The sequence below is a fragment of the Etheostoma cragini genome, chromosome 2 (assembly GCF_013103735.1).
Source record: "Etheostoma cragini isolate CJK2018 chromosome 2, CSU_Ecrag_1.0, whole genome shotgun sequence".
NCBI classification, from domain to species: domain Eukaryota; kingdom Metazoa; phylum Chordata; class Actinopteri; order Perciformes; family Percidae; genus Etheostoma; species Etheostoma cragini.
This window is the reverse complement of record NC_048408.1, coordinates 5,663,616-5,687,155: the sequence shown is the minus strand read 5'-3', so window position 1 is coordinate 5,687,155 and position 23,540 is coordinate 5,663,616. Positions and strand designations below refer to the sequence as shown.

At 38.3% G+C, this 23,540-nt stretch overlaps 2 protein-coding genes across 5 annotated transcripts; both read left to right on the top strand.

The window, feature by feature from the left end:
• Positions 1-5,621: 5,621 nt before the first annotated feature.
• On the top strand, positions 5,622-7,907 carry LOC117937081 (N-acetylaspartate synthetase-like). Its single transcript, XM_034860754.1, has 3 exons — positions 5,622-5,922; positions 6,316-6,480; positions 7,441-7,907. Exons 1-3 carry the CDS (start codon positions 5,742-5,744, stop codon positions 7,830-7,832), a joined length of 738 nt encoding a protein of 245 aa, XP_034716645.1. The 5' UTR covers positions 5,622-5,741; the 3' UTR covers positions 7,833-7,907.
• Positions 7,908-15,381: 7,474 nt separating this feature from the next.
• LOC117937063 (CD209 antigen-like) lies at positions 15,382-21,998 on the top strand. Of its 4 annotated transcripts, none has more exons than XM_034860742.1 (7): positions 15,382-15,622; positions 15,897-16,029; positions 17,630-17,728; positions 17,842-18,636; positions 19,424-19,566; positions 21,023-21,132; positions 21,224-21,998. In XM_034860742.1, exons 2-7 carry the CDS (start codon positions 15,924-15,926, stop codon positions 21,360-21,362), a joined length of 1,392 nt encoding a protein of 463 aa, XP_034716633.1. In that variant the 5' UTR covers positions 15,382-15,622; positions 15,897-15,923; the 3' UTR covers positions 21,363-21,998. The 4 variants fall into 4 exon arrangements, with proteins under 4 accessions (XP_034716633.1, XP_034716610.1, XP_034716624.1 ...); XM_034860719.1 differs by having other exon boundaries at positions 15,383-15,622; positions 19,418-19,566; XM_034860733.1 differs by having other exon boundaries at positions 15,608-15,622; positions 15,916-16,029; positions 19,418-19,566.
• Positions 21,999-23,540: the final 1,542 nt, after the last annotated feature.

Sequence of the window (23,540 nt, the reverse complement as noted above, 5' to 3'; positions counted from 1 at the left end):
ATATACAAACTGGCACAAGGAAGGCAAAAGGCTGTGTCATCGCGAATCAGTAGAAAACGATTGCACATTAAAACTGTCACTATATTTAGTTTTGCCTTTTATTTCAAATTCACTTTAATAGATTTAAAAAAAGAATGTTTTTAAATTCAACAAGCAATTTGTTGTATCTTAGCTATTACTGAAAGCAGCAGAAATGCAGAACTGAGTGCACCTTAATATCTTTTTATGTATCTCGTGTTGCTGCATATCGGATATTTTCCTCATACTACGAAAGGACCCTGCACCTATTTTTGACTTTTGAGAAACTGTCCTGACGATGTTTGTTTTCTTTCAAAGGTGTGGGCTGCATAGTCAGATTTTGTCCCTATAAATGACGGTGTATTCATATCCTCTGGGGGAAGGTTTTATGCATGCAGTGCACAGTTTGCATGCTTCACATTTGAAAGTGTAAAGAAAATGTTCTGTCGTGTAATACCTTTAGCTGTGGGTGCATTCTGAGTTTACTGAGTCACCAGCTAAATTAGGTCAAAAACAAGCTATCACTGCAACACCGGTATAAATAAATCAGAATAAATATCCTAATGTGTGTTGGGGGATCACCAGATATGGATGATTAAAGTGTGGCAAATCAGTCAGCAACTTATATGACATCACAAGAAATCTTCAGTCAGCCTGACCTTGGAATGAAGAGAAGATGAATAGCAGTAAATATTCTCTCTGGCAAGGACCAAAAGATGACTGACAGGAAAGTCTCTCTCTGAATGTAAGGTGCAACCAGTAATGTCAAGTCAACCAAGACTGAGATATTGTGGCTGCATCATGACACAGCCAATCAGGGAAAAGACTTATATGACCTCACCTGTTGCAACACATTCTGATGTTTGTACAAGTTTATATTATTATTATTGTTTTTTTTTTATGTTATTTTGGGTAATTAAAAAGAACATTGATATAGTAAAATGGGTCAATTTGACCCGGGGACAACACGAGGGTTAAACACTGTGAGTATGTTACATGGTAAATCTTTTTAACTTTAAACATAAATTGTGCAGTTTGGAATGTAATAATTTCCATTAATTCCAGCAAATGTGAAACCACAAACAGTTTATCAGTGTGTCTTTATAATACCCGGTATGATTTATAATCCTGATTGGTCTGTGTTAAATTTGCTTTTGTAGCCATTTCCCCAAACTTCTGCACAATATAAAATATATTGTAAAATTTGTGTGAAGTAAAGATCATGTAATGTATTATGGTTCAACTTGTATCTAGTTTGGCTCAATGTACCAATACTCATGGCCATCTTAATTCATAGATATTTAATCGGGGCTTCCAGCACAGTTTGTGATCAAGTACAACACCCACCTTTACCTATCTGTAAAGTGTCCCAAAGTAACTCCTGATTTAAGACTATCAATAAAATTGAATACTGGAGCAATTTCAAAAACTGTTGTTCCCATCAGTCATAGGGTCCAGGTTGAAAAAGACGGAACTAACTTCTTCAAAGACCTGAAACATAACATCCGTGTCATGATGCAGTGTTTGTTTTTTTTGTAACCACCAGAAATACAGTAAGTAAAGGCAGAATACTTGATTGATAAAAATCTGTTTAGTGCAAAATAAGTGGTACGGAAGAATAAGAATGAAAAATAAAATGTAAAGTAACATTCAGCACTCACACCAAACACAGTGATAGATGTAATCCTAATCGTATCATAGAAAAAGTGATTGTTAGTGAGTGGGAGGCAGTATGTGCTCATTGTACTAACTCAGCAAAAAAAAAAAAACTTTTCCAGGACATTACAGGACTACATTTACGTGGGGGCGGCTATTTTTATGAACACACATTTCAACCTTTCCATTTTCAAAAATAACATTCAGAAAAGTGTTTGGTCACATGTACCCGTGTATATAAGCCATTACTGCCGTCAAGAGTGTGGCAAACCTGTAGGTGGCAGTGTAACGAGAAGCTCAAGCTCATGTTAGCCAATCAGAATCCTGAAAATAGCAACAACTGCAACAAATCACTTCCTGTCTTTTCTCTTCCTCGGCTGCCTAAACCCTGCCAATTTGCATGAACGGGCCTTAGACATGGTGCAAGGAAGCATGAGGACAGCAGATTTGGCCAGGTCAATACATATCACTATCTCTACAGTGAGACACCTAAGACAGCGCTACAGGGAGACAGGAAGCACAATGGATCGTCCTCGCAGTGGCCGATCGATAGGATTGGCACATCCAAATATCACCTGCGGGACGGGTACAGGATGGCAACAACAACTGCAAGAACTGGCCAGTCTGGTGCTGTACATGAGGAGAAGATGTACTGCAGAACTTAAGAACTGTCCAGTCTGGTGTTGTACATGAGGAGAAGATGTACTGCAGAACTTAAGAACTGTCCAGTCTGGTGTTGTACACAGGGAGGAGATATACTGCAGTACTTAATGCAGTTGATTGTCACTCAAGATACTGAGGGCTACTTTTGATTTTGACCCCCCTCCTTTGTTCAGGGACACATTATTCCATTTGTTCGTCACACGTCTGTAAAAATTGTTCAGCCTTCATGTCTTTAGTTAATGATCATACAAATATTTGCATGTGTTAAGTTTGCTGAAAATGTAAAAGCAGTTGAAAGTTACAGGATGTTTCTGTTTTTGTTGAGTATATATAGCAAAAGGTAATGAGAGAGAGATTGAGCATAAGGAAAATGTGTGTAGGTGTATTTGTTTTCCGGTATTATTGAACAGTATGAAAGCTATTTAAGGTTTGCCTCATTAGTGAGTTTTAGTTCGACCAGTAGATGTAGCTTCAAATTTGTTTTTGCTTTTTTGTTGTTGTTATATAACACTAAGATAAAAATGTGTGCATTGCCTGCACAGGAAAGTGAACATGCACTGATAAAGTAGGTCCAAGCAAAAAGTGCTGTTACTCATTTGCATGTAAAGGAGACTGCAAAGTGTTTTAGAACTTTTTGGTGAAGAACCTGTCAGAGCTCCGTCTGTCAGATCACACAGAGAGAGTTACAGGTAATGATCCCTGAGAAGTGCTACAGTTATCGAAGGTTTGACGGCCTTCCGGGTTTTGTCTCCAGCTCTTGTTTTAGTGTTTCATTCTTGCTTTTCTCCACTCCCAACATTTGTGTCAGTATCAGTTCACATGCATCACAACCAAAAGGCGTCATCGCAGGTTAAATATAGCATCCATCTGATCCCACACTCATGTCTCATTTGGCATGCTCCGTCTTGTGTGATGTACGCTGATTCTTTCTGATCTCAAACCTTTTGAGAGTTCTTGGACTAGAAGTGAGTCACTCCCCGGTAGTTTCCCTGCCTCCTCCCATGCCCCCGGTCTTCTGCTTTCATCGCCGCGGACTAATTATATTCTGTAGAAAGCATAATAAAATTAACTGCATTACATTACTGTAGCTAAATCCATTTGTAGTTCTCACTGATAAACTCATAATCTTTTGTGGCTCATACTTCAGCATGGAGCCAACATAGAAACGTTTATAATTTAGCATGTTCTTTATTGTCCTTATTCAAAACCCGCTTCTATCATTTTAACCAAGCATTAAATACAGACACAAAGCCTCAAAAGGGCTTAGTTTTTGAAATATACCCCTATAGGTAGAATAAAACCACACCATGTTTTGTTCCCCTTCCTACTATTAATATGTCCCCTTCATGAAATGGATGGTTGTGATAGAAAAATGTCATACAGCTAAAAGTGCTACAATGTATCAATATATTGATCCAAAAGATAGAATAATTTAAAACCACTCACAGTTGCTTGGATTTACTTCTAATTTCTTCTTCTAGTGCTCTGACACCTGCCCTACTCCTCAAAGCAAAATGAGAATCAAAACGTGTATTCAATTAAAGAAAAACTAGAGCCAAGAGCCTTATTCAAAGGTGTCAACACTTTTTTTTTAAAGAAAGTTATTTTGATTTATATGATGGTATGTTGGCACAGTCCAGGCCATCACATTAATTAAAGGTCCTATGGCATAAACATTGCACTTTATGAGGGATTTTTAAACATTAATATGAGTTCCCCCAGGCTGCTTATGGTACCCTAGTGGCTAAAAAATGATAATAGGTGTAAACCGAGCCCTGGGTATCCTGCTCTGCCTTTGAGAAAATGAAAGCTCAGATGGGCCGATCTGGAATCTTGCTCCTTATGAGGTCATAAGGGGCAAGGTTGCCGCCCCTTTCTCTGCTTTACCCACTCAGAGAATTTGGTCTGCCCATAAGCGAGAGACATCTCTCTGCTCTTTTAAACAGAGATGGAAATACAGTCCAACATCTACCTAAATACATAAATACCTGCAGAATAATTTTAATGAGATGCTCAAGTTTCTGGTATAGAAAGTTTGGGATCCATATCCTGATCTGATTATCTCATAAATGCTTATATCTCGCAAACACAGAATTTTTTCTGCAGAAAAAAAAGAAATCATACATACAATCTAGTAAATAAAAAGTATAAAGTAAACTGACAGTTATATTCCATGTTTCAGCAAAATATCAAGCTAAAAAGCCAAAATGTATTCATTTAAGTCATCTGCTTCTTTCATGGTTCAGGAACAGGGAGTTTTAGCGGTTTTACATTTACTGCCTCTAACCATGGATGGATTTCCTTGCACCAAATGTATAACTGCAAAGCATTGAAGGTGATGTCCACCCCTGGAGTGACCAGGGGTCAATCTCACCAAGTTCAGATTTTTAAACATAATGAAACACCACTTAAGATGGGGGCGGGGATATATCCACTAGTTCATATCCACAACGTTACCTTCTGCTTTCTTTGTGTTGAAACTTTGGTGGATTTCTGAGGACTATCGTTAGGTGCTCCTCAGATCTCTGCAGGGTAAATCCAGACAGCTAGCCAGACTATCTGTCCAATCTGAGTTTTCTGTTGCCCGAGTAAAACTACTTTGGAACATAAATGTTCCACCAAAACAAGTTCCTTGCCGATGGTGTTTAGCAGCGGCACTGTAGCTCAGCTGGGTGCTTAGCCCTGCCCAAGAAGATTGGGATCGGTTTAACCCTTGTGTTGTCTTCCCATCAACCATCACCTTTTGCTTTTTTCAAAGTTTTAGCTGTTTTTTTCTATACTTTAATTCATAGCCTGATTTTTATTTTACATTACATTATACATCATATTTGACAGAAAATGTGGGGGGTTTTCAGCACTTTTTGTCTTTTGTCATTTATTCTGAGGTTTTGGTCACTTTTTAAAAATGCCATCAAATTCAATAAAACCAACTAAATTCTGTGAAAGTAATAATTCATTTTACCTGAAGAACACTGTATGGCATCCATGTTAGTTTTAGGCAATTTTGTTGAAAAAAAGTCAAGCTCTTGATTTAAAAAAAAACAAACGGGTCAAATTGGACCGGAGGACAACACAAGGGTTGAAGAAATGCTTACAAACCAGAGCACATTTTTATCTCATCCAGGAATGCTGTGTGGACTGGCCAAACCCTCCTCCGCAGCGCTGTGGAGGAAGGTCTTGCAAAGGGAGACTACCCTTTTACCAGGAACTACACGTCTCATCTCAAATGTGGGAGGTGATAAGAAGGGTGTGAGTTGCCCAGTGGTTTTGACAAAGGTATCTGTAAGGGGCCCATAGTGTCAAACTCATGCACAATGAACAGCACAAACAAGCATTAATACTGAAAGCAGTTTTTCAGCCGTTGGACCTGAGCAACACATATCTGCATCCTAATTACACTTGATATGAAGGAAAAAACACAGAGAAATGGACTGCAAACTGTTGTTGTGCGGGAGTTTGAGGCGGCAGACAAACCAGAGATACAGCGGATCTTTTCTGAAGGGCTGATGGAAATGGTAGCAGACACCGCCTTCAGAGGCTTGAGACATCATCCTGAGAGTCTCCTGCTCTATGGCGCTGTGACAGGTAATCAAATATTTTTGCGATTGCTTCTGTAATTTAGAAAAACAAATGTCAGTGGTAACTGACACATTGATTACAGTAAGACTATTTTCCTAATGCCTCTTAAAGTTTTTAAAGACCCATCTTTCCATAAAAATCCCTTGATTTCTGCAAAAACAGGCATATCTTTTTTATTTGTGTTACAGTAATCTATAATATGTTCAAATAAGTTTCACATTGTCTTTTGCTTTGTTGTAATGTTTCTTGTACTGTAGGGCTTAACCTTTTTTTGGGGTGGGGGGGGGGGGGGGGGGGGGGGGGGGGGGGGTGGTTGAAGCCACAGGGAAAGTTAAGCACTACAACTTTAGTTTTTCTTTTCCACATTCATACAGCTCGTCCATATCTTTCTTCTGGCAGTTGCATGTTTTGCCATCACCATGTGTTGGTGGATGATAGGACTCCTCCCTATAGTTGTGCTGTGTGGACGCTACTTCTGCAGCAGACGTGTGATCCATGGTTACCTGGAGCAGGCCATGAGCAGAGACATGGGAGACATGGAAGGGTTTTACAAGAAATTCCCAGGTGTGTGTGTGTGTGTGTGTGTGTGTGTGTGTGTATATATATATATATATATATATATATATATATATATATATATATATTCTGTATATCGTATCATTTAAATTTCATGTTATTGTGATAAGAGCAGGTTTGTTGGGCAGTCCAAATAGGTCTTGTTGCTATGCCATTGCAGTATTTATTCACACATCATTGTATCATTAAAACAATTTCAGAAAGTACAATCAGTTTAACCAAGTTAACAAAAAAAAATGGATTGGATTCCAAACAATGCACTTTGCAAATACAATTGATCACTTTCATTCCTGCCTAATAGTCAAAATAATTCATAATTTCTGCTTTTTTAACTCAAATAGCAGGTATAAGTCTATATAAATGAGGGTTATTGACCATGAATTCAAAAACATACTGTAAAACTAATGGTAGCAAGATGGTGTTGTTGAAAACTAAAAAAGTCTGAAAAGGGACTAAAATGTCAAATTGTCCATTTTTGAAAAGGATTAATAAACAAATGTCACAATATACAGACAATCCAAGTACAAATATAATACTTAGTAACAGAATGCGACAAGTTTTCATCAAGCTCAATCAAGAACTGTGGTCCCCTACAAACTACACTCAGGCTCGTGCACTTCAACGTTTGTTTTTCCCTTGTGTTATAAGTGTGCTGGGGACGAGAAACAAGCTCACAAATCTGTAATTTTACCTGGAATATCACACAGGCATTATGACAAACATATTCTGTAAGGCTTAGTAAACCAAGGCGACAAAACAAAGGGCAAGTGGGGGGGTTCTAGGCTCAGACCACTTTAATGCCCATATGATTTATTTCTGTTTCTATGATTGCATGAAAAAAAAACCCAGACTTGGATGAATTATGCTTTAAACTGAATGATTTAGCCTTCCCCCCCCCCTTCATTTCTACATCCTTTATACATCTGACATTCCTTTCCTCCCCCTCAGACTCCTGTCTGTGGGTAGCAGTGCTGGACAACAAAGTGGTGGGAGTCGTAGCAGCACTCGGCCGGCAGAAGTCAGGTGTTGTCGAGTTGCATCGGATGTCTGTCGAGCGGACCTGTCGGCGGTGTGGAGTCGGTGTGGCGCTGGGACAGAAGGTTCTGGAGTTTGCCGTCACTCACGGATACTCCTCTGTTGTGTTGGGAACCACAGCGTACATGCCCGCCGCCCACAAACTCTACCAGCGTCTGGGTTTTCGCTGTGTGGGGGTCACAAACGGGTACGTCACACCTGGTGCGAGACGGTCCTTAATGGAAAAAGTGTTCTTCAGGGTCTGCCATCATCACTACAGCCTCAACGTGCAAAATGGCAAGATCGCTTCATGTGGACAACACTGACTTGGTTGGAGTGCAGACAACAAAACTCAAGTGTATCTTTAGGACCCCTACCTCATGTGTAGCAAGGGGTACAAAGGGGGGGGGGGGGGGCAAACTACTGGGAATGCAGACGCACTTAATGACAAATGGGGAAAACTAGGACTTGGGCAAAGTAAGCAAGGTGTACGGGCCAAACACTCTGTACAATTAAGCAGGTTCAACTTTACTATATATTTAAAACTTATTTGAACTTACTTACTTCTGCTGAGATGGCTCATTAGGGGAACAAGACCACCTCCCCAGAGCAGGAGGGGCAACAAGAATGAGTGATGCAACATTCTGTGCCGAGGTTTCGAAGCATGTTGAGAGATGCCAGATGTTTCCGCGAAGCGTGTATCAAGGCTTCGCTTTAGACAAATGACGTCACTGACGACATCTGAAGCCTCGCTGCCCGTCCATACTGCGTAACAAATCTACAACGGTTTTATTTCACATCTATGATCTACACAAGCACGTTCACTGCCCTCTGCCCAGTAGACCATTGGCACTTTAGTTAGAACAGCCTCTCCAATTCTATTATAATATGACCAGATTTGATAGCTGCATTCCTCTCTGAAATCTGTTTATCCTACAGTGATGTTGATTATACCAAAGGAAAATACACACTATATTGATATACATGGATTAGGTAGAAAGGGATTTTTTCTTCATCTTTATTTTTAAGTCTTTACTGGTGCAAAATACAGTGACGAGAACAGTCTTCACAATGAACAGAGTTACAGAGTGGCAACAGTTCTGGTAAATACAATCAGCAATACACTTCCTTATATCTAGTGCCCCCAGAGGAGGAAAACCCTTGCTTGGAAAACAGTTTAATCTTAATCATATTAATCACTGGACATCAGGCAGACAGTTGGAGCTCTTACGTATTTCTGACTCTGCCCCTCATGCGTCAAGTTTCTTGATCGGTCATTCTATCTTAGCTGAAAAAGGACATCTAGTCTCTTTGGATAGGCTGTGGTCTCAACCTGGGACCTGTTATGATAAACACCGTTCTAGGCAACTATTTCTGTCAGGCTCTACGTTATCTATTCTTCAAGGAAATGGTGTGGAGTCATAACAAACCCAGTTGTCTCCCATCAAGGAGAAACACACACATGACAGAAACAGAAGTCATTTACTCTGAGAGGCATCGGAGATATTATTATGAATAATTAATGTGAAAATCATTGGTTAAATGTAATTTTCCCATTACATTACGCACATTTAAATGCTGTTGAATGCAGGTGCTGGACTAATTTCAGACAGCAATGAAAACAAGGAAAATGTCTAATATGTTTCTGTTGTCATCTCTAAGTACCTAGCCTACCAAAATGCCCACGGTGTTGATTTAACGCAGAAGCAGAAGTCGGCCTTTAGTGAGGCCCAAACAAGAAGAGCAATGAAAAACACAAGCCAGGCTAAAGTTGTGACAGAAAGAAAGGCGCTCAGATTACAACACAGAGGGAGTGGGACTTCATTCTCTGCTCACGCCATTTCCGCACCCCCTATCTTTACATAGCAAGTATGTGTTCGCTGCTATTTTAATGTTCTCAATATTGAGTACTGCCCATTTAATGATGTCTGTGATGCCTCTGATGCAATACACGTATCTGCTATTGTAATGTGTGTTCATGTTTAGTTTTTTTCTTCTTCTTTTTAATCTGCTATCCTCTCAACCTCTATAACGGGAACTGATTAAATAAATATTATCTAAATAATAATACGTTTCTATAAAGGTTGGGGATGCACATGAGACAGGTTAAAACTAAATTTCTAATTTGAAACAGCAGGGACTGACATATTCTGACCCAAATAAAACTAAAACATTTTTTATCAAAAATAATTGATTTCCCAAATTCATAGTGTCCTCCAAAATGTCTACTGTCTTCAAACCCTACACCTTTGGACAGTAACACAGGATTTCTATTAAAATAAAAAGCCAGACCACGATGAGATTCCACACTTTGGGCCTCCTCCAGAACCACAGACAACATTATACAACAGACTGAGTAGTGTACTCCCCATGACCTTTAGACCAGGGCTCTTTAACATTTTGTAAGCCAAGGACCACTTATCTAGAGAGAGACGGAGCAAGGACCCCATACATATTTTATGAAATTAAGTTCCATATTAAACTGTGCTTACAATAAAAGCCTAAAGCCTTTGCATACATTTTAGTGCATAGGAAACTAATACATGGGGCACAGATTATCAATGGATGACTACCTCGGAGACTAATTAACTGACAGTATTGGCCAGTAAGGGTATTATTATTGTGTTTGTTTTTTCAGAAATAGGCTGATTTATATTTGCTAATAGTAAGTTTTTTACATTTTATTTTTTGGAAAAACTTTTCCAGAGTTTCAACAAGATACTCCCTTCATGCAAATGCAATATGAAGGTCTAGTACCAAAACGTTGCCTACTATTGAATTTATTTTTTGCAAGTTAGACAGTGTGCGTGAGTTTCTTTGAAACTTCTGACCTACTTATCCCCCTCCGACACACCTGTCTCACACTATACGTAGATGTACACTGAATTTTTCTGTACTAGAAAAACTCAATGAATTAACAAGCCCCCCCCCCCGCAATAACTCAGAGGCCCCCTAGCGTTCCCAGACCCTTGTTGAAGATCTCTGCTTTAGGCATGAAATTGGGAGAATGCCCAGAAGGAAATCATTTAAAAAGCAATATCTCACATGCATGGCTTTGCTCATAGTCATAACGCCCTGCATACTTTCTATTTGCGGCCTTTACTCTGTTATCAGTGTTGCACTCAAACAAACCACAAAGCGTTTTTCTCTATGGAGTGGTCGTCTGTGTGTTCATGATTCTCTTGTCTGAGGCTCTTTTTCCCATATCAACTGATCTTGAAAACACCACTGCTCCTTTGAGATACCAGTAGGGTGTAGCGCTGGATCACAGCTCCGACAGGACTCCTCACTTCCTCTTAGTTTCTCTTCAGTTGACTTACTCAGCAACAAGAGCCTCTGCAGCTGTGCGGAAGTGTATTTATACACATGTCCCAACCATTATCACAATTTAAAATGTCTGCTACTATCTGTTAGCAGCCTAACAGCAGTGATGAAAGAAGAATTCTTCTTTACTAGTAAAAGTACTAACACTATACTGTAAAAAATACTCACAAACAAGTGAGAGTCCTGCATTGAAAACATTACTTGAGTAAATGTCTGTAAGTATCTTCAGGAAAATGTTCTTCAAGTATTAAAAGTAAAAGTGCACAATGCAGAAAAATACTCACATTTTAGAAACAAAACATTTCTGTTAATCAACTAAGTGTTTAATCATCTAATAATGTCAGCTGGAATCGTAGGCCATTATATTGTTATATTAAAACACTGTATGTTATGAATTACATGTGTTTTGTGTGCAAAGATCTTAATTGGTATAGTAACTAAAGCTGTCAGATGAATGAAGAACAATGTTTCTTGGAGAAATGTAGTGGAGTAGAAGTAGAAAGTGGCTAAAAAAGAAAATTCTCAAGAAAAATTAAATTACATCAAATTTGTATTTAAGTATTGTACAGTACTTAGTTACATTCCATCACTGCCTAACAGTTATGGGTTGCTATTACTAGCATTTCACCATCCAGTTCAGTTAAATTAAGTTGAAACGTTTTGTCCTTTGGGAGATCTTTGTGCTTGCAGCTAGATACAGAAACAAATGAATATGCAGTAGAATACGCTGCGAGATGGACTGGCTATGGATTACTGCAACATCCCTGAATGAGATGGATTGTACATAAAGAGCACAGGGCAATGCTTTAAATCACAACCCCCAACGCACAGCGTGATTCTATCTACTGTCACATTGTGGTGTACTAGTACAGTACATGAAGATACAAGGGGATATAACTGCAATACTCTGGCAGTCAGGAGGAATTTGACCCTAGGTCCAAGGGTATTTCTACATATATTCTTAAAATACACCTGTTTAAAATGGTGTTTGCATCAGACTGATCCCCATGTTTTTTAAATTGAAATGTTGGGAACAAACTCAGCTTTCTGTTTAGTGAGTCCTAAACCAGATGAGCTGGTGCTAAAGCTGAAACCTTTTGAAATTCCTCAAATCTCTTTTGATAAAAAACCTTAACTTATGATAGTTGTGCAAATTGTTTTAGTGCTTTAAATGAGTTCACCAATGTCTTAGGTTAAATATGATTAAAATTGTAAATAAATGTCTAACTCAAATTTTGTAGTATCACCTTTGATTTTTGTGAAACATGGTTTGGATGCACCAATGCATCTTTTGTTCTCAGAAGGTTGAAGACAAGATATTCATATTTTTAACTTCCGGATTATGTTTTTAATATTACGAGGTACATGAGGGTGACGTACTCGGCCCCTCAGGTCATAAATGAGTGTCTACCATTGAAGATCTGGTCAAGTAAGTGGCGGCTAAAACTGTTTTAGGTGGAGCTGTTGTTGAGAAAGATATGTTTTGTATAAAGAGATGTTGTGTAATACAGTGGCTTGCATAATTTGACACAGCCAGGCTAAAGGTGACTTAAAAAGAGGAAAATTGATCTTAATGCCTTCATTAAAATAATTTGGAAAAATCCAACTTTTAAGGACAACAATTTTGTTTATAAAAGAATAATGTATCGTGACTAAATAAATAAAAGTTGTTCCTTAAAATACAGGGCGCATACGTATACACCCCCCTATGTTAAATTCTCACAGAGGCAGGCAGATTTTTATTGTTTAGGACCAGTTATTTCATGGATCAGGATACTATGCATCCTGATAAAGTTCCCTTGCCCTCTGGAATTAAAACACCCCCCCCCCCATTATCACATACCCTTCACCATATCTTACAATTCGCATGGGGTACTTTCCATGAAGTCATCTTTCAGTGGAAATCAATCCAGCTATTAGGTTAACTGAAATAACACCATGCCAATCTCTAGTAAAGTACTAGTAAACAGTTATTTAGCAACAATGTAATTTGCCTATATTGATTCACCAAGATTTCCACATGGGGGCAACCAAGTCCAGGGTATACAACTTTGACAAAAATATTGATTCGATTTGTGATTAACTATGAAATATTACCAAATATTTAATTATTGATTACCCTTTTTTAAGTTTCTGATTCCAGCGTCCTAAATGTGAACATTTTCTAGTTCCTGCACTCCTCTGACAGTTAACTGAATATATTTGAGTTGTGGTCAAAACAAGACATTTGAGGATGTCATCAATGGCTTAGGGAAACAATGATCCACATTTTTCTCCATTTTCTGACACATTATAGACCAAACAACTAATGAAGATCAATTGACTATGAAAACTTTTATCCTCCCATACTTTTCTCCAATGCAATTAATTAAATATTATTAATAATAATAAATTATATATTATTATTATATATATATAATGCCCTTTACATTTCAAAGGAAATCTCAAAGTGCTACAGTAGCAAAGAATTAAAAACAGTGCCCAGAATACAACAAAATCAACAAATAGAAATAAATCAACAATATTAGACAGAAATGTGATACAAATGAATATGAATGGGGGTCACATCCTGGAAAAGTGGTCCAGGTTATTCTGGGGGGTTGCTGTTGGGAAAGCACTCGCACCCCCACATTCCTCAGAGCAGCTGTGTGTTTCCTGGCCCTTACCCTCTGTATGCTGTACAGTATGTTCAGCATGTTTTGTGTCATTCAGAGAATGCTGATTTTCTGTATCATCTACAGCATGTGATGTTCACAAAGGAACCTGACTAAGTAGAGTTTCTGAACGGCTGACATGCTATGGATCCATTAAAGCTTTTGAATAGTTTGCTCCAGCTTGCATTGTTCCAAAGGGACCGGTTGCTGTTGTTGTGATCCACAAAAGTGAGCTTAACCGGGATGTTTTTCAAATATAGTGGCGGCTGAGGTTTATATGCAGTGTGTGACAACAAGAGTGATGTGGAAGTATAAAGAGTTACATGAATGGATGTATTGCATTATTCCATAATATGAAAATCTGCTAAATTGCCACTGACGTAGATGAAGAATCCACACTACGAGGAATAAAAATGCACATGCTGTTTAACCCACCTGTTATCCTCAAGTCAAATTTGATCCATTTTCAAAATCTCTATCAGAATAAGGGGTTTCTTTTTAAACTCGATTACCCCAAATAACATGATGGTTCCCTACAAAGCTCTTTGCAAGTAAAATAAATGATCACTACTTTCATTGAATGAGTGTTTCATTAAAATGTATAGCATTTGAAAATAAAAAGTAAATGGTTTTCACCGTATCCTGACTAAAGTTCGACATACACCCGTCTCTGGTTATCCATCAACATACGTTGCTCTAATTTTAATCCATATAATTCATATTTTCAGCTTTTTTAACAAAAAAATAGATGTAATGTCGTATAAACAAGGTTTATTGACCATGAATTCCAAAAATGAGTGTAAAAATATAGCGTTTAGAAGTTGGTGGTAGTAGTAAAAAATGTGTCGAAAATAGCAACAAAAACATTGAAAAAAAGGGACAAACGCCAGAAAAAGGTGTCAAAGACATCATAAAAAGGTTTTAACCAAAGAGAACACAGTCAGCGGAAAAAACACACAAGGATTAATGATATGTGATATAGAGCCTCATTTATGGAGAATGACTTTCATGTTTTGGTTCTTTGTTGAATTGAGTATTTATTTGGTGTCAAAGACTTTTTGTTATTTCTTTGTACCGAGCTCGGTCGTATAAGTTGCTAGTTGAGTTTAACCGAAAAAAAGTGAACGTCATGTGGCGGCGACCAAAAGAAAAGATGGAAAGATTGTGGATTGGATTACTTCAGTTCAATTTTATTTATATAGCGCCAAATCACAACAACAGTTATCTCATTGCACTTTTTTTCATATAAGATCAGGTCTAGTTCTCTGTGATGTTATTTACAGAAACCCAACAATTCCCACCAAGAGTAAGCACTAGGTAACAGAGGCAAGGCTCCCTGGCTTCAAAGCATTGTGTTTTATGACCCACACGTTCACCCCGACCTATGCGTCCATAGCAGTTTTGGACAGCAGCAGTCATTGTGGTGCATGCAGCAGAATGCTTACAAATTACCGCGCATTACTTTTCACAGCGACATGTATGAAAGGTTCATGAGAACAGTCTGAATAGAATGTAAGTGAAGCATGGATTTATTAGCCCAGCGCATGATGTTTTGCTGTAAATACATTTTTGAACCAAACTTAAGCAACCAACCTGACTCAGAGTTCCACAGTATGCTGACATGAAAACTGCAAATTCAGCATCTTGTGAATGCGTGTTTTGTGCAATCTGTTCTTCCTCATATCCGTTCATGTCAACATGTGGTTTGTGTTGTGAAATTGGCAAAAAGTTGCAGTCGATCCATGTGAGGGATTCTAGACATTAAGCTTCCCACAGATGGAATCCGCTCCCCCCCACAAAAGCCAGTTTTAAACTAAGCTAAAGAATGTTCTCTTTTATTAAATTAATCTAAGACGGCCCAAGAGTATGCCGAGTATAATTTCAAATGTTAGGTTCAACCTAAAAGGACTTCTCTGACTAAGTCAGTAACATTAGAAAGGAAGGAGACTCTCGCTCCGCCTACTGACCAACCCTCAATGTCTGCCCCACTGGCCACAAGTGTGAAGAAACCCTTTTAAAGTTGGTGGGACATATAAAGTGCTATACTTTGAGGGAGAGAAGTTACAGGAAGTCAATAGGTTAGGTTTTACTCTCCGTGGTTTGGTTTAGGGTTAGGGTTAGGGTGTCTACAAGCAGAGGTAAGAATTATTTTGTTTGGATAAATATACACACATATAGGTGCATTTATCAACTTTTTTATCCAGTGAGGAAAAAAAAAGTTTCAGCAGCATAACAACATATGCAGATGTTTGAATGCTGGTTATGTTATTATAAGGCGTGTAGATCTTCTTTATTTCAAGATAGGAACTTACTTACGGGGAGCTAAATAAAAGGGGACAGATTTAAGTAATCTTATTAAAAAACTCAGCAGTCTTTCAGAGGCTAATACTACTGTAATTCTTTGCTGGTAAGACTACAGCTGATGAAGCAGATGCAAAGATGGCGGTTCAGTACAGTGCATCTACAGTGACAAACATGGACATGGACGACAGTAAAGTTGGCTACAAGCAACTTTTAGGAGATGGCAGCAAGCTCCGGTATTCAGGTAATAAAATAACAACTTCATTCCAAATAGGGTTGGCTGATGTGAAAATATTAACTATATTAATAATGAGACAATAACAAATTTCCAGTCATCAGTTCCCCACAGCTCCACAAGCTAAAGCTTTAAACATTTTTCTGCTCATTGATGAAGTTTCACAGCCTCCAACTCTGATGTTTTAGTTCAGTCTGTCTTCTGTCTCGCTGCCCTCAACAGCAAAAATCCAAAATGATATCCAGACCTTATGTTTGATACAAAAATAACATATTTACCCAAAAGCTACACTTCTAGGAACTTGTAAGTGAATCTGCAACAACAGATTTTTCTGGACCACTTGGGGGCAACACAATAAGAAGTAAATTAAATTTGTTTTTAAGTTTATATGGTGCAATACAGTTTATAGGATGAAAATATTGGCAACTATCTGATATTTTCAGGCCAGTGTTTAATTAATAAGCTGTGTACCTCACTGTGTGGAAGTGATTATTCTTGTTTGTGTAGGGCAACATCAGGATTAATTTAAACATTGCTTTCCTAACTTCAATAAAACTAATTATAAGACATAAACTTGTAAACAACAAATCTTCAAAATGAACAAGAATTCCAATTCAAACGAAACATTTTAAATTTAGCAACCAAATGATCAAAACTTAAAAACAGCATTTCAGATTGCATTAAAGATAATATAAACATAGACATATACAATTGAACAGATGGCCCAATGTCTCCGATCCAGCTATCTGAGTCAGTAATGATCTGATATCTGATATCCGTAGCGGATCGTCCATCCGCGTTGGCCACCAATGCCTATTCAGTCAGCCAATACAAAGCCACATTGGCAAATGGATGCAACACTGGCATTGGACTCATTTTAAATGGCAACAGCCAGCACCAGGCAGGTAGAAGGATTCTGATAAACCAAGTGCATGCTACCTGCCCAGCACCACACCACGGACAGACAAAGTTAAATAAATCAATGGCGCTTCTGGCAGCTAAAAAGACTGATATTTCCCTCCGGAGTTGGTGGAGGCCAATAAGAGAGCTAAAATGAGAGTAAATATTGGAATCATAATAAATAAGTGCCAAATATGTGTCTATATTGAGGAAACATTGCAACTGTCTTAGCAGGACTGATAGATGACGTGAGATTTATATAATTGTTGCAATAATGTGAAGAAGTTATGATTGTTCAGGTGGTTGACACTTAAGTTTTGTTTCATGAATTCATTACCATTTTCTCAATTTAACAACAGATCAATTTAATACAAAACAAAATATACTGCAAAGTAAGATTTTGTCTGCAACATTAAACTCCAACCAACGATTCAGCAAATTTTTTTCAGCCACCATTTTCAGAAGTTTGATAAGTCCTCTGGTATGTTATACATTATACAAATTATGTGATTTATGTTGGTATATGTAACATGTTTTCAAAATAATAATGAATTATGTCTAAAAGAATTAATTGTTCAGCACTTGAACAAATGTTTGTATAGTATTTTGCAACATCACTTTGTATAGTAGTACAGATGAAGCAAACCACAAGTTCCTCAGATCACTTCATTGCTTTGAACTTTCTCTTTCTACTTCTGCTGTCGTTCAGTGTATGCACTGAGAAACAGCCCTTTCAGGGCTGCTACAGTGGGTCTAGGGCTGCTCTGTCTTCTCCTGTTGGCCGGAGTCATAGGTCAGAGTGTACACAGTGAGTCCACCTCTTTGTTTTACTCTGTCAAACATTCATATGTTTGAGAATGTTGCCTGCTATCGTGGTAAAATGACAGATTTCTTTTTACTGATGTCCCTCATCTCCTGCAGACCGAAAAGTAGAGCAAGACCATCAGAACAACCTAACAGCCATGAATATTGAGAGAGAAAAACTACAGAAGAACATGAAGACGGTGGAAAATGATAAAAAGATTCTTGAGTCAGACCGCAATAGGTTACAGCAACTTAACGATTACATAACCAAAAAGAAAGACCAGATTCAGAACAATAATAACATACTTATGGAAGAATCAAATACACTTAAGCTTAGCCAGAGCCAGTTAAAAACCAGAAATGCTGCTGTCACTAAAGAGTTAGAACAGCTAAAAGACACTAGTGAACAGTTGCAGATTAATAACAATGCCTTGACTGTCGCCAAAGACTTGTTACAAAAACATTTCGATACACTGCTCAAACGCAAAAATGAGGCACAGGCTAGTTATGAGTCAGTGACCAAAGACAGGGATAACATACAGAACAAACTGAATAATGTAACCAGAACAAAGGAGCAGCTGCAGACGAGTTACAACGACATGATTAAGAAGGTAGAGCATTTGCAAGACAGATACAACTTCACTACCAATGAGAAAAAAAACATAGAAAGCACTCACCATAACCTGACGCTATCAAAAGACACTCTGCAGGCCACATACAACCTGCTGGTGAAAGCGACAGACGACTTGCGTGCTTCTTACACATCCTTGGTTCAGGAAAAGAACGAGCTTGAAAGCAGTTGCAAGAATGCAACTGTGGAGAAAGACCTGTTGCAGAGGGAAAATGGCAACCTGACTGCTGAGAGAGACGAGCTGCAGGCTGAGATTGAGAAACTGAAGAAAATAGCTTCAGGTAAGCAAAAAGACTTAAAGTGTGCATATTATTTAGAAGTCATATCAGAATAGGTTTACTTGGTTACATTTTCAAAAATACCATATTTTTGTTGTACTAATTGCTGTAGCTCCTATTTTCACCCTGTGTGTTGAGCTCTTTGTTTTAGCTACAGAGTGAGGCATCTCACTTCTAGTCGCACATGCGCAGTACCTACAGTAGGTCAGCACTTCTACAAGCCAGTTAGAAGCAGAGTATGAGGGTGTTCCACGTTAGCAGCTAGGCAAGTATTATAACGTGTGTTACAAAGTGATGCACATGTGTTGGGGTAGCATCTCTACCACAGCCTTGCAAACTGTTGGCTAGTTGGTTTGTGTACAACAACCATAGCAACGCACAGAACTGGCAATAAGCCGTAAACAGACTAGAGGCTGTGAACTGCAGTAAAAACCTAGACTGAGACTCATATTCCAAATGCGCTGGATACTCCAGTTGCATATATCCCATATCTCCCGTTTAGTCAGAAAATGCTTAATTTGGAAACAGGCGGAATGTGTTGACATGACCTGTATCAAATTCAGAATATTGTCCTATTCAGAATAATAGGGTGATATTGGTGTGCATGTAAACCTACGCATTGAGTATGTTTCACATTGCAAATTGTCTTCTCCCGTGGCTGAAAGGTCTGTTAGCCATGCCATCCGATGAAATTAAAAACCCAAACTCCAAACCTTTTTTTTACTACAGACAAACCAACACTTTAAAAATACATACCAACTAAATGCTTGTAAACATTTTGCATTTTCAGCTAGGAAGTGCCCCACTGGCTGGAGAAAGTACGAGAACAACTGCTACTTCACCTCAACTGGCAGTAAAAACTGGACTCGGAGCAGAGAATACTGTCAAAGCAAAGGCGCAGACCTGGCAATCATAAAAAGCCAAGCGGAAAGGGTTTGTGCATATCTGCATGATTGTATGTGCATGTGTCACCATAGAAATGGCCATGAAAGCTCCATGAATCACCTTCTTAATGGGCATTTTTTTCCTCAAATCTTCACTATATATACAATTTTCATGTTACCAATGGATCTGTTGACCATGTACAATGTGAGAAGGGGTCGCTTGTAGTGTCCACAAATAATTATTACTCAACTCGGCAGCTCAACAAAGCCTTTTAGAATCTTTCTGCTAATAGTTTTTACTTTACAAGCTGCAACTTTACTCTTAAACGCAATGACGTTTGGCAGAACATTGACATTTTTAATGCAATTAATACAGTTTTTAATCACTTATTTATTTATATAAAACATAATTTGATAAACTACTGGAACTAATTTAGAGCTGCATTAACCCGGAGTCCAAACTACATGTTTTATGTCATGTTAAGTATCTCCAGATCAAAACAGTGCAATTGTTTAGTTTTTGGTTACTTTTTTCAACAAGGTCCTCCATGCAATTGTAGACCATCCAAAAGCTGTTTAATCTATCATGGAAAATTAAAAATATTAAGTCACGTAATCTTCCATATATCAATAACACTTCAGCCCACCAATGTCCTGTGTTTTTAGCCTGATAGCTAACAAAATAAGTTTTCCTAAGAGGGCTTATCTGGGACCACAGTCCTTGTGGAAGCTTTTCATCCACCCTAAAATTACAGAGACTTATCTTAAACTTTGCACAATTATTCCAGAACGATAAATCCACAACTGAACAGCTACTTAGTCATCTTTTCATGAGAAAGAGTGATCTGTTACTGTTACCCACCGCCATCTTGGCTGCTTGGCTTGCTGTCTTGACTGAAGGCTGTGTCGACCAATCACATGTAGTCGTCAGCTTGCACAGCCAGTAGATAACCCTAACCAGATCCAGGCAGGAGGGCCTTCTGAGTGTGTTGCAGACAGACACAGGCAGGTCATCCAGGCAGCCCTGCATGTGTAAATGAATTGGATTTGGCGTCAGAAATGCATTGGAGATGGCATAACAAACTTTTTGTATAATAACGCATGGACTTTTATGGGGGGAATATAAATAATTAGTTACTGTGTTTACTTTTGTTTTCCCTGATTGCCAATGTGTTAATTTCCAAAAGCGTACTTTTGTATTGTTCTCTGTTTAATTACAGCCACAGTATTGACATAACCTCATAAAGTGTATATAGTGAAAGTGTTTAGAAACATTTTATACATAGCAAACTCAGTATGTGGACACCACCAACCCCTGAGGGAAATATCACCACTATGTTTACTAGCTTGCCCCGAAATCATTTCATCCATTTTTAATAAAGAATTATTGCAGCTTTAAGGCATTTGTTCTGCTCAAACCTCAATGATAACCGCATTCATGACATTGTAAAACTTTTTGTAAGAAACCTCTGCAAAGACACAATGTTTTGTTTATTTCCTTACAGCGCTTCATCAATGGCTTGTATAGCAGTGATAAAGAAGTCTGGATTGGATTGACTGATGAAGGAGTAGAGGGGCAGTGGGTCTGGGTAGATGGGACACCACTGACCACAGCGTAAGCAACCTAACTCATATCTCTTACAACCTGTAAAGACAGGGTGAGGCAGTTTTTATTTTCATGTTGGATGTCTCTCTTTGTCCGGCAGGTACTGGGACAAAGGCCAGCCCAACAGTTACAAAGGGGGGAACCAGGACTGTGTGGAGTTCTGGCACCGTGCGACAGGGTACGGCGACTGGAATGACGAGAACTGCAACTTAGAACAACATTTTATCTGTGAAATGTAGTTTTCCTGTACAGAGGGGCTTTGGGCTAGCCATGCTGGCCACTGTCTGGTACTAATGATATCTGTTATTTTTATATGACCAGTTTACACACAATGGCACACATTATTGCCAACAGCTTAAGCCTGAAATGTACTGTAATGTCTTGTGATGAGTATTGTTTTATCAGGTTAAGTTTAGCAGATGGCCTATCTTGTTCTGGAGCTAACTATCTTGGTAATGTGGAACCAGCTGGCTTCAAAGGGGACTAAGAAACCTGTACATATTGTAGAAACAATTATTTTATGGCATATAATCAAAAAACGTGTCTTCTGGCTCCAGGCCCTGGTCTGCCAACAGGTAAAAGAAAGACAAACATGGTGAAAGTGAGAGATTTCTTGGTTTACCAATGTTTCCAAAAGGTTCAGTTATGGCTGCTTGTGTGACCAGTAAAGCACAAGTCCATCAGGTTCACATATAACCCAATGTATTAACAACCATTAATTATTTAAATTAACACAAGGAAAACGGCTGCTTACGTTTTAACTGAGCATTTTTTGTTGTTGTTGCTTGTTTTCTTTTTTTATGAACACCTTTTACATGTTGATTCATGTAAACGCATAATGAGAGATTTAAATAAAAGAATTCACCTTGTGCCACCAGTGTAATGGATCACAATCATGTAGTTTATCAGTATGCTCCAGTTATTTGGATGGTTGCCCCTGATTTCTATGAGAAGACTGGGTCAAAACCTAATATGTGGCTGGACAAAGTGCTAATTGTCACCAAATTGTTACACAGACATTAGGGGCGTTGAACTATCAAATCAGTTATTGCCTACTGTTACTTGTTAATTTTCCACTTGCTGCGTTTTTTGTTTTTGCCTTTAGTCTGCTGTGTTCAGGCTCCGCTGCATTCAGGAAGTTTCTTTTTCATGAGCAGATACACTAAAAAAGGGATTTCATACATGTCTGACTGCTTAAATCTGGTGAATAAAACAATGTGTAGTCATATATAATACTAATGAGGAGGTGTCGCGTCATAATATTTGTGATTTTAATTCGATTTGAATTGTCAGTGACAGAGAGTCAGTGGTAGTGCCAATGTGAATGGATATTAGGTGTCCATATTTTAACACTTGATGAAAATAAACTCATTACGCAGATTACACTCAGTAATATATTAGTAAATGCCGAGTTTATTAATCAGTGAGTATATAATTACAGTTTCCTGGTGACACATAACGTACAAGGTATCAGCATGACAAAGATCAAGGATGCCTGCACACTATTTCTGCCAGTGTTAGAGATGTTAGGTCAAAAGGTATTTCGTTTTTTATCTTTTCTTTGTTCTCTCATCAATGATTTGAAGTGGGATAAAGGTTATGTCACGTACTGTACTGAAAAAAGTACAATGTAAAATCTGATGAACACCGGACGGTCAAATCTGATAAGAGCAGTCCCAATCAAGCAGCTGAGTTTTTAAATGTGAAACTCTCAAAGATTAAATACCCGAATATGTTTTTTGTTAAACATGAGCGGATCATCAGCTACAGCATTGCACAATAAACCAGTAAAACACTACAAAGACCATGGGTCCCATAGCCATTAATACTACACGTTCCTCTTTAGACCGCCTTCGCATTGGCCTAAGAGTGCTGTAGGTGTTCCTTCCATTACCTTCCTCCTTCATTCCTTCCTCCAAGGATTAAATGTTTCACCTAGTGTGCACACTACTTTATTAATAAACACTTTAATTATAATAAACAGTCACACACACAATAATCATCATCTATTAACTATGATAAATTAAATTTAGGAGCATTTTAATTTTGGTGAAAACTCAGATGTCAATTTTGAGAGAAGTGGGCATTTCGGATACAAGAAAAAGTCTAAAAAAAGACAACAATGTTTTGCAATGTGTAAAATGTGGGATATTCCTTTTGCCCTGCATGATGAGCTTCTTCCACAACTGGTAGGCAAAACGCTAGCACTTCCCTGATAGAAAGTAAATGCCGTCAATATTTTCTTTGTAAATCTTTACAATCATTCAGTGAAAGGCCCAATCATGCCGGCCTTATGCAAATTCCAAAGGAGGTTGTTGTTGTTTTTGGTTCCCGGAGCCAAAGGATTTTGAGAGTGGTACACACAAATAGAACAATAGAACCACTTGTTGGATGTGTTTGTGGCTTACATAAGACTT

Coding starts and splice junctions, on each gene's coding strand:
- LOC117937081 (XM_034860754.1), top strand. CDS start 5,742: ATGAAGGAAAAAACACAGAGAAATGGACTGCAAACTGTTGTTGTGCGG. Junction 5,923..6,315: donor GCTCTATGGCGCTGTGACAG/GTAATCAAATAT, acceptor TTCTTCTGGCAG/TTGCATGTTTTGCCATCACC. Junction 6,481..7,440: donor GTTTTACAAGAAATTCCCAG/GTGTGTGTGTGT, acceptor CCTCCCCCTCAG/ACTCCTGTCTGTGGGTAGCA.
- LOC117937063 (XM_034860719.1), top strand. CDS start 15,924: ATGGCGGTTCAGTACAGTGCATCTACAGTGACAAACATGGACATGGAC. Junction 17,729..17,841: donor CATAGGTCAGAGTGTACACA/GTGAGTCCACCT, acceptor CATCTCCTGCAG/ACCGAAAAGTAGAGCAAGAC. Junction 19,567..21,022: donor TAAAAAGCCAAGCGGAAAGG/GTTTGTGCATAT, acceptor ATTTCCTTACAG/CGCTTCATCAATGGCTTGTA.